The sequence below is a fragment of the Monodelphis domestica genome, chromosome 8 (assembly GCF_027887165.1).
Source record: "Monodelphis domestica isolate mMonDom1 chromosome 8, mMonDom1.pri, whole genome shotgun sequence".
NCBI classification, from domain to species: Eukaryota; Metazoa; Chordata; class Mammalia; order Didelphimorphia; family Didelphidae; genus Monodelphis; species Monodelphis domestica.
In genome coordinates this window covers 93,037,283-93,052,973 of record NC_077234.1, presented here as the reverse complement: position 1 = coordinate 93,052,973, position 15,691 = coordinate 93,037,283, and the positions used below count along the sequence as shown (strand labels likewise).

General features: G+C 37.2%; 1 protein-coding gene across 2 annotated transcripts in view; it reads right to left on the bottom strand.

Moving 5' to 3' along the window:
• CPB2 (carboxypeptidase B2) overlaps window positions 1–14,262 on the bottom strand; it is a 51,413-nt gene extending 37,151 nt beyond the window's left edge. The window contains exon 1 of one of the 2 annotated variants that reach the window (XM_001370214.4): window positions 14,106–14,262. In XM_001370214.4, the coding sequence (XP_001370251.1) occupies window positions 14,106–14,176 (71 nt within the window). In that variant the 5' untranslated portion in view covers window positions 14,177–14,262. Of the gene's footprint in view, window positions 1–14,080 lie in introns of both variants that reach the window. The other variant, XM_016425050.2, reaches the window with a different exon arrangement.
• Window positions 14,263–15,691: the final 1,429 nt, after the last annotated feature.

The window sequence follows — 15,691 nt, the reverse complement described above, 5'->3', positions numbered from 1 at the left end:
AGTGAAAAGAACTGACTCCTTTCCTGGATTTTCTGAAGAGACTAATCTCAAGAGAGACCTATTCTCTTGAGAGAGGCTCTCTGCATCCCCAGGTCTTCAGCCCTGATCCCTGGCTCAACCCAAGCAGGGCTTAACTGGAGAAGCTTCAGCCTTGAGCTTAGCTGCCATGGTGAGAGGATTTTGGAGGATGAGAAGGTCCCAGCCCCTGAGGGAAGTTCTAGAGTGAAAAAGTAATTGAATCATGTTAGCAAAGTCCTTAGAGTCAGAAGCATGATTTAGAGAGAAATAGAGCATGACTTAACTGGAAAATAAAAATGGAGGTCTTAAAAGGACCTCTCCACTAAGAGAAGGGGACTGGCACAGTGGAAGGATAGTGCAGGGTATCCAATGGGTACTGAGAAAGGGTAGATTTGTTCTGGTATTGGAGTTTTAAGATGGTGAAGAGAAGTGAGAGTAAAATGAATACACCATTATAGAAAGAAAGAAGAAGGGTAAGGTGGGTCTAGGGATTTCTCATAATGAGCTTGGAAAAAAGTATACAAACATGGAGGGAGGTTTGGGAGGAGTTGAAATCAGATAAACCTCACTATTATCTGAAGTGAACAAAATAGGAATGAATACACACGTAAATGTTATGTTTTATTCACAAAAATCGACAAGGAAACAAATTGGGAAAAATAGAGGAAGATTAAGAGGAAAGACAATATTGGGGAGAGATTAAAGGTGAGAAAAATAAATTACCACATCCTGAAAGGGAAATTAAAAGAGAGGGAAGAAAATAATTAGAATTTAAGAGAGTGCCTTAGCTTTCTTCTTATATAACTGGAAAATCCTTAACTTGTGATATATGGGTACAATAGAACATTATTGTTCTGTAAGAAAGGAAGAAATGATTTCAAAGGATCCTGTGAAGTATGAACTGACAGAGCGGTGAGCACAGTGAGGAGAACAATAATATAAGGACAAAGAGATTGTAAAGAAAATCCACTTTGAAAGAACCAAAAATTCCAATGGATACAATGACCAATCATGAAGCAGATTAACCACCTCCCAGCAGAAAGAGGTGATGGGCACAACAGGAAGAAAGAGACATACACTTCTGTATATGACCATTGTGTACATTTGTTTTGCTGACTATCCTCATTTGTTTCAATTTTTTTTTCTTCCTTTCCCTTGATTTTTAACTTAAGGTAGGAAATGGGGAAGAGGGAGTTTAGCAATTATGATATCCAAAAAATGAATTATGTAATGTTGTTTTAAAAGCACAGAAGAGAAAAAAGTTAAGAAAGAAGCATAGATAAAACAAGACAGTTTTGAATTTTATAATATGTACCTTTGTTTAAAAAGTAAGTGTATGAAATAAAGATTCATGGATTAATAGATAATCGTTTTGTGTGTTGATGGATATTTGAAATATTCTTTTTATGTTTGAAAGTAAATTTTTAAAAATAAAAGGAGCTTTTTTCACATTTATTAAAACAATTGACGGTAGCTGGATAGCTCTCAGTACTAGAGGAATTAAGTGAAGAGATTAAGTTGGACTTTACATGTTCTTATTTTCAACAATCAAATAAGAATGCAACAAGCTTAGAATTGTGCTGCCATGAAAAAAGACAATGTGATCTGGTCCAATGGAAAGAACACTTTATTTCCAAGCTTATCTCAGATGTCATGTAACATTGGACAGTATTCTTAACCTCTCTTGGCCTCAGTTTCCTCATCTGCAAAGTAGAGAGATCATTTCTAAAAGTCCCTTCCAGATCTGAATCTTGTGATCATTGTACATTTCTTTCTCTCTCTTTATTTTTCTTTCCATCCCTTTCTCTCCCTCTTCTTCTTTCTTCCTTTCCCTTGCCCTGACTCCCCCTCAGACTCTCCTCCCTTCCCCCATCCTTCTTCCTTTTAACTATGTCAGTTGCTTTTCTGCCAACCAGCATTTGGGCAACCATTTCCCAGTACAATTAATGGCTTTGTTTACAAGGTTCTCATTAGCATTTTATCTCTACTCACTGTAGCATTTGGAGTTTTAAAAGCAAACGACTATTTGAACATATGAGCTCTTTGGCTGTCTTCTTCTTGGCATATGGTATAGATGTCTTTAAAACTTTTCCTGTTCTTGTTCCAGAGCAACTCACTGATAAGGTTTATCAAAAAGCAACAACAAATCAGCCACTAAGAGACAACACCAATCCCTAAACATTATTAAGAAAAAGATCACAGCAAGAAAGACAATAAGAAAAAAAAAAGATTTAGGAAGAAGCTAAGCTTTTATCTCTCTCCAGTAGGTTTTATATTCCTGAAGTGAGAAGTAACTCATTGAATCCTTTTGTTCTTAAGAAAATAAGGATTTTTAAAGGGTTTTTTTGTTCATTTTTGCTTTTTGTTCAGTAATATGCCACTTCAGTAAAATTTCCATTGAAAAGAATTCAATAAAGAATTGATTTTCACTCTAAAAAAAGAGTTTACAGTCTCATTTATAAGCAGGGTTTCCTTTTGGAAGGAAGGTAACAGAGAATCAGCACTGCCATACAACACAAAACACCAGTGTTCATTATCAAAGACAAGATACCTATGTTTATTTCAATGAGACATTTTCCTGTGTATTGATCCTGGAATATTATTCTTTCATAAGTGGACATTTAATTTATATAAAGAAGCAGCAAAAGGACATTTTGCCTGAAACACAGAAAAAAGCAGCTTGAGGAGAAAACAGTTCTGAGGATCTGAGAGAAAATAGCCTTTCAGAGGACCTGAGTTAATCAGCACAGAAGAAAAAATATTGATTGAGATTAGAGATGACTATAATATGTTGTTCCCCAACAGTGAATTTTTGTGTGATCATTTTTCAGGACTTTAAAGTTTATTGCTGGGAAACTTTGAATCAAAGTTTCAGATCCATGGGACTCCAGTATATGGACTATTTCCCATTTCATAGAAAAATGAATCAAGAGTTTTTCAACTGTAAGAATTGGAATAATATTTCTACCCAGATATATATTTTATAAAGTTTATTGGAAAGGGTAGAAAATCATTCCTATAAATAACCTGATCATGTGGTCCCTAGACTAAAAGTCCCTTCCTCCATTCCTCTCACCTGCCTGCTCTGTTCTCGACTTCTTCCTTCTTCCTTTTCTTCTTGGTTCTCCCTCCTCTCAAGCCCCAAAGCCTTGACTTTTATTGATGTACCACTCATAGAGGGACGCAAACCTGGAGCAACTGTGTTATGTCAGGAATGTTTGATGGGCGGGTCAAGCTACTCAGGAGGGGGAGGGAATAATATTCCTTGACACAATCCCCTCTATGATCCTTTGGGAGACCTGTCTCCCCAATAGATCATTTAAATACAACTATCTTATAACTTTAAATACCTTCTAGCTAAAAGTACATACAATATTGCATTTTTCTAAGAGGAGTTACAATAGTTAGAGATGAGAGTAAAATACAAAAACTGATTGATAGATGCATTGACAAAATGCCAATTAGGGGGTATAAGAGTTTATATTCAGAATAAGTATGTTCAACCACCTTCAATTCAGTTTATTATATCTCAAAGTTCAGTCTGGATCTTTTAATGCAGTGTGTGGCTTCTTCAGGCATCTTTTCAGCACCTTCTACAAAAGGATCCACTTTCTTGATTCAGGATGTTGGCAAGTTTCTTTTCTGAAATTTCTCCAGAAATTTTTAAACCTTGAATTTTTTTAGGATAATTACACAACCCCGTCCCCCCCCCCCCCACCGAGGAGAGTGTTTACCAACATCAGAATCACATCGGGATACATGAGTTATGAGGTATATTAAACAATTGTCACATGAAAAACAAAACAAAAACAAAACAAAGACACACCACCCAAACAATCCCAAAATAAAAACAAGAATTAAATTCTGTATAAAAATAATAAGTATAGAGATGATGGGTACAGAAAACCCATTTGCAGCCAGGACTATAGAAAATTGCCAAACTATAGTAAAGAAAGGACTAAGTTTCAGCAGCAAATGGGAAAAATCATTCCCTGGTTTGATTTTACCGTCACTGTCAGAGATAGAGGGAGCCAGGATGATAGATAGCCATCCTGAGGTACTTGACTCAGAGTATTTCACATGGAGTGTGGTTCAAGGGAGTCCTTCATCTTAACATATGTCAAGTACCACAACCTTGATTCACACTCTAGGTTCAAGGCCTTTCATATTGGCATAGAAGTTCAACAATCCTCCCTGGATGGGGTTTGGTCTTGTTTTGACCTCATGTTACTTAGCCCTGTATAGTGGCTCTTTTGTTACCTTCTCTTGGAATCAGACATAATCATTAAACAAAATCCCATAGTATTTATCAATAAATGGTAGGTTTCCATAGTTGAAAGCTTCTGGGTATGCATATTACTAGGGCTAATAGATACTGTAAACTTGTACTGTAAACTATATCCTTCAAAGCAAAAAACATTAATACTGATTTCATGTACTTCAAGTATCACCAATGTTAGGGGAGAAAAAAGAAAGAAAAAATCAAATATCCCATTGCAAACATAAAGAAAGAAAGAAAATAATTATTAAAAAAATCATAGTTTCACAGTTCACATTCCATGTAACAATGTGTTAGCCAAGCAGAACACAACAAAAAAGGTGCTCAAAATGAAATTTATATCACTCAACTTGGCCAGGATCCACAGTGTGAGTGTACATTATTTTTTCACCAGGTAAAACCCTTTTTAAAACAGTAGTACAATGACTAATACAGATTCTAAGAAGTAACAAAATCACCAAAATTACAAGAGAGCATTTAAGGATAACTGCAAACAAGCCCACTATCATTAGGATTCACATGACTTGCTGTATGATATTTAAAAACCTCTGAAATCATGAATATTTGTCACAAGTTCTACAGATTTAGTCAATCTTTAAAACTTGGATGAGATATTTTTAACAAAGTCTATTATTACCATCATTCCAAAATTTGGTGGGAGAGAAACCCAGAAAAAACCTCTGTACAGGTGATAAAGAGTTATAAATATAAGAAATCCATTCCAAAGCTACTAGGCTTCACAGGAAAAATCATTCCCACATCCCAGATGAGATTATAACATATCACAGGGTAACTAAGCCACTTGGGCACCTCCCTCCCGCTTGGTATGAGACGTTAACAGTGTACCAGAACTGTCTCCAATATGTCCCAACCATTTTCATGTGAAGCCAAAGACTAGAAAGTGAAAATCACTGAAGATATGTCATCCATTGCATTTATGATAAATGCAGAGATGGGGAAATACAATGTCATTGCACTTTACTTCAACTACAAATGGACCCTTACCTCTTATCTTATTACCAACAACTCAGAGGCAAGCAAATAAATTATTAGTCAGAGGTAGGGATGCTCCCAGATATCTGAAAACCATGTCTGAAGATTCATCAAAATCCATTTAAATTATCAGACAGTTAAGTTCTCCAAAATATGTATACAGGTTGAAACCAATTTGATGGAGTCCATCCATCAGCTCTGTGTGACAATTAACAAAAGCAAAAAAGGAACAAAATGCTATTTATGGGCTTTTACAAAGATATTCTTCAGTACAATCATAGTCATAGGGGAGGTACAAATAAAGACAATTTAACAGAATATTTTAATTTTGATAACTTATGAAGTAGTTGACAGTACATTACATACACCATGTATTTAGAATCGTGTTACAGAGAATTCTTCATTCCGGGGAGGGGAACAAAATGAAGCAGCTAATATCAATGAGGTAATTAGGTCTGAAGAGGCTTAAAATTCACCTCCAGATTCTTTGAGGTTCCTTTCCTTCCCAACCTTCCCAATCATTCAGCACAATTTCTTTGTCCACACCTCTGGGGTCCCCCACCCTGAGGGGAGTTCCCACATTAAGTACAGGTGTTTGGTTGTCAGTTTTGAGTTTCCTCATTGGAATAACTATTGCTCCTATTTCCATCATTATTCCTGAAACTTCTATTCCTATTTTCCTGATTCTTCTTCTTACAATTCATAATTGCATGATCAATTTTTCCACAAAAGTAATATGTTCGTGGTTGTTTTGTGGATTCTTGTAAGGGAGCTATGATCTCTGCTTCATTTACCTTCACAACTATTTCAGTTAATTCTTTTATTTCCTTCCTCAATATCTCTACTAAAGTAGCATTCTCTTTATCCTTCTCACCCTATTTAGCAGTTAATTCCTTTATTTCTTTCCTTAATGCTTCCACTAAATCAATGTTTTCCTTCTCTTTTTCCTTTTGCCCCTAAAAAGCATAAACTGCCACTCTTTTTAAGTCCTCAAGGCCCATAGTAGAACAGTTTGGACAGCTAGTTGGGAGGCAAATCAAAAAGATCGGGGGCAGGGCTGGGGGCATGGTGGAGAGGAATGGGGGAGGGGATGGGGGCAGGGTGGAGAGGAGTAGGATGGGTGAGGTCTAGAGGAGTCATACTAAGGTGAGTGGGAAGGAGGTTAAGGTAAAGGATTGAAGTAGGGATGTTATGGTGGGGATACAGGAGATGAGTGGGTACTGGGTAGTGGGATGTTAAGGGAGGGTAGAGAAGTAGATTGGGGGGACAGGGGATGGGAGGAGTAGGGGTGAGTGAAGTCTGAGAAGGAGAGGAGCTGAGGAGTTCAGGTCCTGGTTTGGGTCAGTATGAGGAGAAACCTCCTCACAGACCAGGTGGGATGATAGAGTGTGTTTCTTGCTAGATTTCACTAAAGGAGTTAAGCTAGAATAGTTTGGTTTCAAAGAAAGGAGGGGATGGTTGATTTATCAATATGATATGCCCATATGTACCAGTATTTATAATCTTTGGAGATTTTGTTTTTAATAGCTAACTTCAAATCTTTTAAGATCTTGAATTCAAAAGAGCCATATTTTGGCCAGGTAAAAGATATGTCCATTCATGTCTTACAAAGCTTTCTAGCTTCTTTCTTTGTCATCCAATTCTCCTTAGGCAAATTAGGATCACTACAGGAATTTAAAAAGGTATGCAGGGGTGAATCAGAAGAAATATTTCCTGATTTCCCTTGATGTATTTCATATTTCTCATATTGTCTAGTCTGTATGTCCTATTTAAGCTAGTTTGAGTATTGCTAAATGATCAGCTTAAACAATGAAAAATTCCTAAAACATAAAAAAATGGAGACACAAAAATCTTCCATGTTATTGTGGAAGGCAATAAGAGGAGGTTTGAAACAAAAGTCTAATGTAAGGAAACAGTAATTGTTGCACAGAAATAGAATCAATACTGAAGGTGTATTTAGTGTAATAATTGTTATTAATAATTAATAACAACATGCATTTGTTATAATTATTGATGTTATTAATAATCAGTAACAATAAACAAGTACAAACATCAATAATTATTATTAGTAATTAATAATGGGAGTGACTAATAATAGTTACTGAAAATTAATAATTATTGTTATTGATAGTATTATTAATATGATTATATTCTAAAATTATTCCTTAATATTTCATGTAATTAATTTGATTTAATGTTGGCTTTGTTCAATTTTAGAAATTTGGTTTTAATTTAAATTCAATATTATTAATATTTCCTATTAATAATTCTTTTATTTGAATGTATTCCATTTAATAGCATTATTTTAGATCACTAGTAGCAGTAGCAAAGGAATTCTTTTTATTTTCCTGCAGTTTTAATTCTCAATAGTAGATGGTGTTATAAAAGTGTGTAGAGTGGAAGGTACCTGTGGGTGGACCTATCTAAGCAAGTAGTCAGATAAAGAGAAAAAAAAATGTGGCTTTTGATATGCTAAAGAAGGCAGGCAATCTGCAAGGAAAGTTTGAGGGTGGGAGAGGGAGAGAGAAAAAATTCAAAGAGAGCTTCCTCTTAGCCCAGTTCCAAGGACTGTTTAAGGGGGGAAGGGAGAAGGGAAAGAAAATGGTGTTAAATGCCTTTCCCTCCCCCAGAGCAAACAGCCACATTTCTTTTAAAAGTTGGGGGGGGGGCTGGTAACTGCCAGGGACCCACTCAATCAGTGCCAGTTTTTTAACCCCGGAACTAACATGCAAGTTCCCTGCTCTAGTCCCTCACTGCCAGATTGTGGGGGGGTCTTACACCAATTCCTAAGGGGCCACCCCTGTGCGCTGTACCCCAGGTCTGCAAGGATCATTCTGTGCCCAGTGTAGTGGGAGGGTTTTGTATCAGAGTTCCAGCAGCCAGCTACACTCATAGTGGCTAAAAGCCTATGTTTTTACAACTTGGGGAAAATAGGGCCGGGTCCTGCAAAAGGCTTCTTCCCTGGTCTCTGCCACCCCAGGAAGCTCCTTAACTCTGGTCCAAAATGGGTTGGATGGGGTGGGGTGGGGGGGTGGGGAACAACATGAGGAGAGTCCTTAACAATCCATGGAAAAAAATACAATCGTTCCCATCCTGGGTCCCCAGTTCTGTTTTGGGCAAAAAGTCTCCTTCCCCTTCTCTACTGCCCCAGGGAACCCCTAACTCTACCCCAGGATTAATGTGAGAGGTGTCTCCTTACTCAGCGCAGGGCGTGGCTGAGCAAAGAGGCATTACAAGCCAGCAATTTGGTTGGCATGGCCTGGATTCCTGTGCTCCAGGGACTTTACTGACCCACCCTGGGCTATGGTAAAAGAACAGGGGTGGGGAAACACATGGGAGGGAAATTTCTCACCAATCCAATGTGATCTGATGCAGGAAAAACAGCAGCCTGTTCCCTCTCTCCACCAAGGTTCATTTCACATATCAAGGTAGGCCAGCAAACTGAAGCCATTTTTTCATCTTACCTAAGCTATACCTGAGCACTTACTCAAAACTTCTCTCAGAAGAAAATCAAGTGTTCATTTTTGAACCAAAGTGGCTCAACATCCTGTAAGAATCAGAATAATATTTCTACCCAGATGTATATTTTATAAAGTTTATTAGAAAGGGTAGACAATCATTCCTATAAATAACCTGATCATGTGGTCCCTTAGACTAAAAGTCCCTTCCTCCATTCCTCTCACCTGCCTGCTCTGTTCCTGACTTCTTCCTTCTTCCTTCTCTTCTCGGATCTCACTCCTCTCAAGCCCCAAAGCCTTAACTTTTATTGATGTACCACATGTAGAGGGAGGGGGAGGGGATGATCTTCCTTGACACACAGCCTAAGCTAGAAATAGGTTTCTACATATGAATAATCCCTGATTTGAAGCATTGGAGCCACAATGAGAAGGGAGATCAGAAGACCTTTTTGACTTGCATCTGTTCATATAAATCCTTTCATGCTTATTTGTATTCATCATGTGAAGTAGGAAAAGCCAGGAAAGCAATATGAATAGTGACTACAATAACTTAAATGGAAAGAATAACAACAAAACAAACAAAATTAAATAAATGGAAAATAATACAGACTAAGTTTGGTCTGAAAGAAGAGCTATAAGACAATATTTGACTGCTCCTTCATGTCTTCATTGGTTTTGCTTAATTTTTTTTTCTTCCTCTTAAAAAAATCCTTTAATATAAGAGAAAGCATTCTGGAAGTAGGGGGTAGATATAAGGAAAAATGTAGGTGATAACTAAAAATTAAAAATCCCCAAACTTAAACCAACAAAAAGATCAGAAGCCATCTTGAGAAGATGCAAAAAAACTTTTAGGAAAAAGCTAGAGAAACCAGAAGGTAGAATACAGAAGCTTTATAGAACTAGTAGAAGCTAAATAGAAACTGTTGCTGTTTCAGGGAGATGATTTGATTGGAGGAAAGTTCTGTGATTGATGAAAACTGGCTGGAGAAGACTGTCTAGTAAGTTACTAGGGGTCTCCAAACTATGACCTGGGGGCTGCATGTGGCTCTGAGGCCATTTACCTGGCCCCCACCGCACTTCAGGAAGGGGCACCTCTATCATTGGTGCTTCTGGAGTACTGTATGTGGTGGCACCATAAAGCACAGCATCACTCACATACAATACTACGTCTGGTGATATAATCCTCTGCGTGCCACCTTGTTCTGAGAGAATGAGGTGCTGTGCAAAGGATTATGTGGCTGCACAGTGAAAAATGTCTGCATGGTGAGAGGCAATCTGGGGGAGGAGATTCCGTACTGTGAATACTGCTGCCCAGTATAATGGTGGTGGTGATGATGTGCAGTGTGCATAGGGATTTGCTCATAGTTTGGTTTTTTTTTATAGTCCAGCCCTCCAATGGTCTGAGGGACAGTGAACTGGCCCCCTGTGTAAAAATTTTGGGGACCTCTGATCTAGTCCAATGGTACTGCTTATAGCAAAGATGTCAAACTCATGGCCTTCTGGCTACGAGAAGTTAAGAAGAGGCAACCATATTAAAATGTAATTGTGGAACATTTAACAAAATAAATAAAACATGGATAATTTTGCTTTGTGGTTTTCTTAAGTCAATATGCAGTCTAATCCATTTCTATTTGAGATTGACAATGGGGATCTATAGCTTGAGATAGAAGAAGCCCCTTAAAGTCTTCCCCATGTTGTCTTTTATCAGCCACGAGTAAGAATGGAACTGTTTTGAAGATATCAAGATTAAAAGGGACTGATTTTCAGTAAAAATGCTATGTTGCCTTGGCTCCTAGCCATTAGAACTGGAAAGCTCTGAAGATCCTAGGCTTTGGGTTAGTTAGGTAAAAGAGCTTTTTCAGTGGTCTAAGTATAGTAGAGAAACTGCTTTCACCAAAAAGGAGGCTCATAAAAGAAATTCTGGTCCCAGAAAGGGACTAAAGATTCAGGAGAAAGGTGAATGACCAAGGTAAAGGTTGCAAAAAGAAGTGTGAGGGATATTATAGTTCTGTCGCTCTGAATCTGCAGAGTCTACCAGGAAGCCAACAGCTAATTGTGGCCAACTATTTACTGGATCTCCACTTGGGCACAAGAATCTAAATGATTTAGACAGACACAAAACAGAATCAAGAACTTCAAAACTCAGACCAGCTGGGCAGAATTCAGACTATGTCCTAAATCTGACTGCTTAAGGTCAACTGAAAATTTGCAGTTCACTAACCTGAGCCAATCCTGAATTCCTGAAGAACTATGGGACTTGTAGAAACCATACTGACTCTATCTTGTGACTCTGGATCTAACTCAGTTCCTTTTCTATTTTTTAAATCCTTCCTTTCCATCTTAGAATCAATACTAAGTAGAGGTTCCAAGGCAGAAGAGTGATAAGGACTAGGCAGTTGGAATTATGTGTCTTGCCTAGCCAGGAAGTTTCTGAGGATAGTTTTGAACCCAGGACCTCCCATCTCCAACTCTTGCTCTCTATCTACTGAGTCACCTATTTGCCCCTTCTTTTCTATTCCATTATAGATCTAATCCAATTTCTGCCTTGCAAGAAAATTTTATTCAATTATGGGAATTGTAAGAAAACTTTATTGCATTATTTGAACCCACCTCTATATGTCTGGGAAATTGAATCCCCTTTCTCTCTTGTTTAGAGACGTAAGTTATGCTGACCAGAAACCCAGTCAGATCTGAAGATTGATGTAAGGAGTTTCCTCATAATTATATAGCTGAAGCAGCTGATGTGACTTATTTGAAAACCAGCCCCACACAGGTCAATCAATTACTGTTTCTTTGTTCCTTTGATTGAATATAGACATTTAGGAGGAAGTGGGACACCTCTTTTTCTGATTTCAGGGAATTGCACCATTCATTCTCCCCCTCCCAATTTGGAAAGCCCCTAATCTTTCCTCCAATTAGAAATCAGACTACTTAATCTTGTATCCTGGTTTATAATATGTTAATTGCTTTCTTTTAATGCATAAAAATCTGTCTCCCCTTGTATGCTGGGTCCAGTGCCAAGCCCAGGAGGCCTGGTACTGATTTGTTATGCAATTGGCACGTATTGCTTAATAAATTGATATGCTTGGAAGCTCAAACCTTTGTTTCCTCAGTTATTTTACTCATATTTCATCATCACAGAACACAGTATTCAAAACCTAGAAAATGCAGTGATACCACCCTAGATCATGCAGACCAGGACCATACAAAGCCCTAATGTTCCCTCTAGAAGTATGCAGATCCTAATTTAACACAGTCCCGATTTCTGGATCAAGACTGAAAGCATGAGGGAGAAAAATGCTAACAATACTAAGCTATTGTGAAGACACACTCAGAATCTATATAAGCACAAATACCAAGCATTTCTCATATAAATAAAAAGACACTAAAGAGAAATTGAAGAAATATTCATTGTTAATGGGTAGATCAAGCAAATATAATAAAAATGACAATACTACCCAAACGAATTAATTCGGGGACACACCAATCAAGCTATCATAGGATTAACTTTTAGAACTAGAAAAATAATAATGAAATTCATCTGGAGGAATAAAGGTTAAGAATCTCAAGGGAAATAATGGAAAAGGAAAGAAAGAAGCCTTGTAGTATCAGATCTGAAACTACTAAAAAGCAGTAATCATTAAAATGATTTCATACTGATTAAGAAATAGATTGATCAATAAAACAGATTAGTTACACAATATAAAGATGTAATTGAACACAGTCATGTAGTGGTCAGTAAGCCCAAAGACCCAACAAACTGGGGCAAGAACTTATTCTCATTAGCATTACCATTGCAAGTAACAAAATTTCAAATTAAATATTTCTTTGAAAATGTGATATGGGGGCAGCTGGGTGGCTCAGTGGATTGAGAGTTAAACTTAGAGACAGGAGGTTCTAGGTTCAAATCTGTCCTCAGACACTTCCCAGCTGTGTGACCCTGGGCAAGTCACTTGACCACCATTGCCTAGCCCTTACCACTCTTCTGCCTTGAAGCCAATCCAAGATGGAAGGTAAGGGTTTAAAAAAAAAGAAAAAAAAAGAAAAAAAATGTGGTATGTTCTTATACACAAAAATGAATATACCAAATGCCACAAATAATTAAAAGAGGTAAATGAGCTGTTTATGTTCAGAACTGTTTATACATCTCATTATGAGTTTTATGAAAACTCTAATGGAACGCCAACTCTTAAGGCAGCCATAAATTAAGCATATGTAAAATCAGGCTAGAAATCACAGAGTTTTAGGACTGAGAAAGGACATCTGAGAAAGATCATCCAGTCTAAAATTCATTTCACATATAAACTCCCTCATTTACTTTTTACAGAGATTCAAATAGGTTAAGCAATTTTCCCGATATCACAGAGCTGCTTTTCCCACTACACAATCCAAAACTATATTATGTAGAGGAAAAAAGCAAATCAGAAGACCAAGGTTCAAATTTATATTCTGACACATTCTTGCTTTGCCAACTGGGCAAATCATTCAGATTCTGAGGTCATTCCTTCAGCTATAAAAGGAGGTTAATAAAATGTGTCCTACCCACTTCAAAGTTTTGTTGTGAAGAAAGTACTTATAATTGAATATGGATAAATAAAGGATTGTGCAAATGTGAGCTATTATTATAATTACCTACCTTCTCCAGTCCCCCATTTCTCCCCACTCCAGGATAGCCATTTTCAAACTATCTCCATTTAAATATAGTAAGAAACATTCACATCAGCATGAGAAGTTTTGTGGTTTCAATTATTTCTCTTTTTCTTTTAAGTGCTATTTCTCTTTTATCTCCATTTTTTTCTCAGGTTCTTTCTCCCTTTTCTTCTAAATTTAAAATTAAAACCACAGTAATGACACTGAATCTCAAGGCTCCCGATTAGATTAAAGTCTACTATTTTGTTCAGGGTAACCAGAGCTATAACTAAGGTGGGTGACTGGGATTTTGATCCAAGGTGATAAATTTAGAGAGGGTTGGCAAAATTTATAGTCTTTATGTATCATGGAAACAGTAAGGGAGCATCTAACTGACAAGAATAATAGGTTAAAATATACAGCAAGTAAATAGTACTGGCCTGTTGCCCTACTCCTTTAGTGGTCTACTGAACTATTTACTGTTACTTGTGGCAGGTCCTGCTCTCATCCTCTTCCCACTCAAACAAGATTATTTTATTCTGGGAATTGGTTAATAGTACTTTAAATTCCTTGTTACAGTGCTGAGGGTAATTAGTATACAGAGGAACCTGGCTGGACTTTTAGTGTCAGATTCCTGATCCTTAGTCCTATGCACTAGTTTGATTCCATACAGGGCAAACTGGAAGAAAGAGAAACTTCTCACCACAATCCAGGTTCTACTGAGTTACCTCTGAAACGCGATGACATGCTGCTCCTGCCAGACAATCGCTAAAAGAAATCCCAGGATATATAGCTTCATCTCAACAGAATTTTGAACTAAATCAAAATAAACTGAGCAAAACTAAGGGTCCAGTGTTCTGATCATTGATTGTGAAAGAGCCTTCTTTACACAGTGGTTAAAATGTAATGCCACTTGTGATTTCACTGAAATAGCTCAATCAACACATGCTTCTTTAAAGAGAGAATAAGGACAGCATGTATTCTGTTGGTATCTCCACAACAATTCCAATTTCTCATAGTTAAGTCAATAATCTGATCGTGAAGATCAAAGTTGGAAAGTACCAGTTGAATAAGAATTCTTTTCCTTAGCCATAGAATTTAGAGCTGGAAAGGACCTTAGTGATCATCTGTTCCAAACTCTCCTCTTAGCAGATGAGAAAACAGACCCTGTGACATAATTTGTCCAAACCAAGTGACAATGCTACCATTTTAACACCAATCCCTCTGGCTTTTAAATCCACCTTTCTTTCCATTATCTCTATTATTTTTTAAGTCTTTGAATCCCGGAGGGTAAAAAAGGAAGAGAAAAGGGACTATAGTACATCCAGTCAGATACTGGTTGAACAATTGTACCCAAATAATGTTGAACAATTAATCTATATCAATCAAGAGATCTTCATAATAGTATGTCTTGGTCTTTACCATGGTACTCATTTATCAAAGACTTGGATGAAGACATAGATGGTAAATATCCTTATCAATTCCACAAATAACCACAAGTTAACAGGGAGAGCCAATATGTTGGGTGACAGAATCTAGGTTCAAAAAATTCTTACATAGCACAGGGAAGGATTGAAACCAAAAGTAGCAATATGGTGAAGCCAAAGAACACTAGACTTGGAGTCAAGTCTTTGAGTTCAGACTCTAGCCTGCTAACGGTCATCCCTCCCTTCCATGCCACATCTCCATAAACTTTTCATTGATCACCTGCACTCCCAAGGTAAAAACATTCTTTCCCTGCTAAAATTTCTCATGTCATATTGCCTAAATTTTTTGCACTTCTCTTTTGTATCATAATTATTTATAAACTTGTCCTCTATTAAATGGTTAGTTCCTTGAGAGCAAAGCCAGAATCCTAACTATCTTCATAGCTCTTTGACTGGAACTTACGTGAAGCCCACAGACTCCCTACCAAGCGATAAAGGAATAGATTGCAAAGGCTCTGTGAACTTGGATGAGAAAAAAATCATATCTTTATTTTTACTACCCATGAACTGAAAATATTTTTATCAGCTCTTTTTGTGTTAGAAAAGAATTGGAAAGTACAGGGGTACCTGTCAATTAGAGAATGGCAAACAAATTACGGCATGTGGATGTGATGGAATACTATTTTGCTATAAGAAACAACACAAGGAATGGTTTTGAAGAAACCTGAAATGACTTGAATGAAATTGTGCTAATTCAATGAGAACAATTACTATAATAACAACATTATAAAGGCAAACAGCTTTGAAAACCTTAATTGATGCAATAGCCAACCATGATTCCAAAGGATTGACGATGAAGCATTTTCTTACACAGCTCCCAAGAGAGA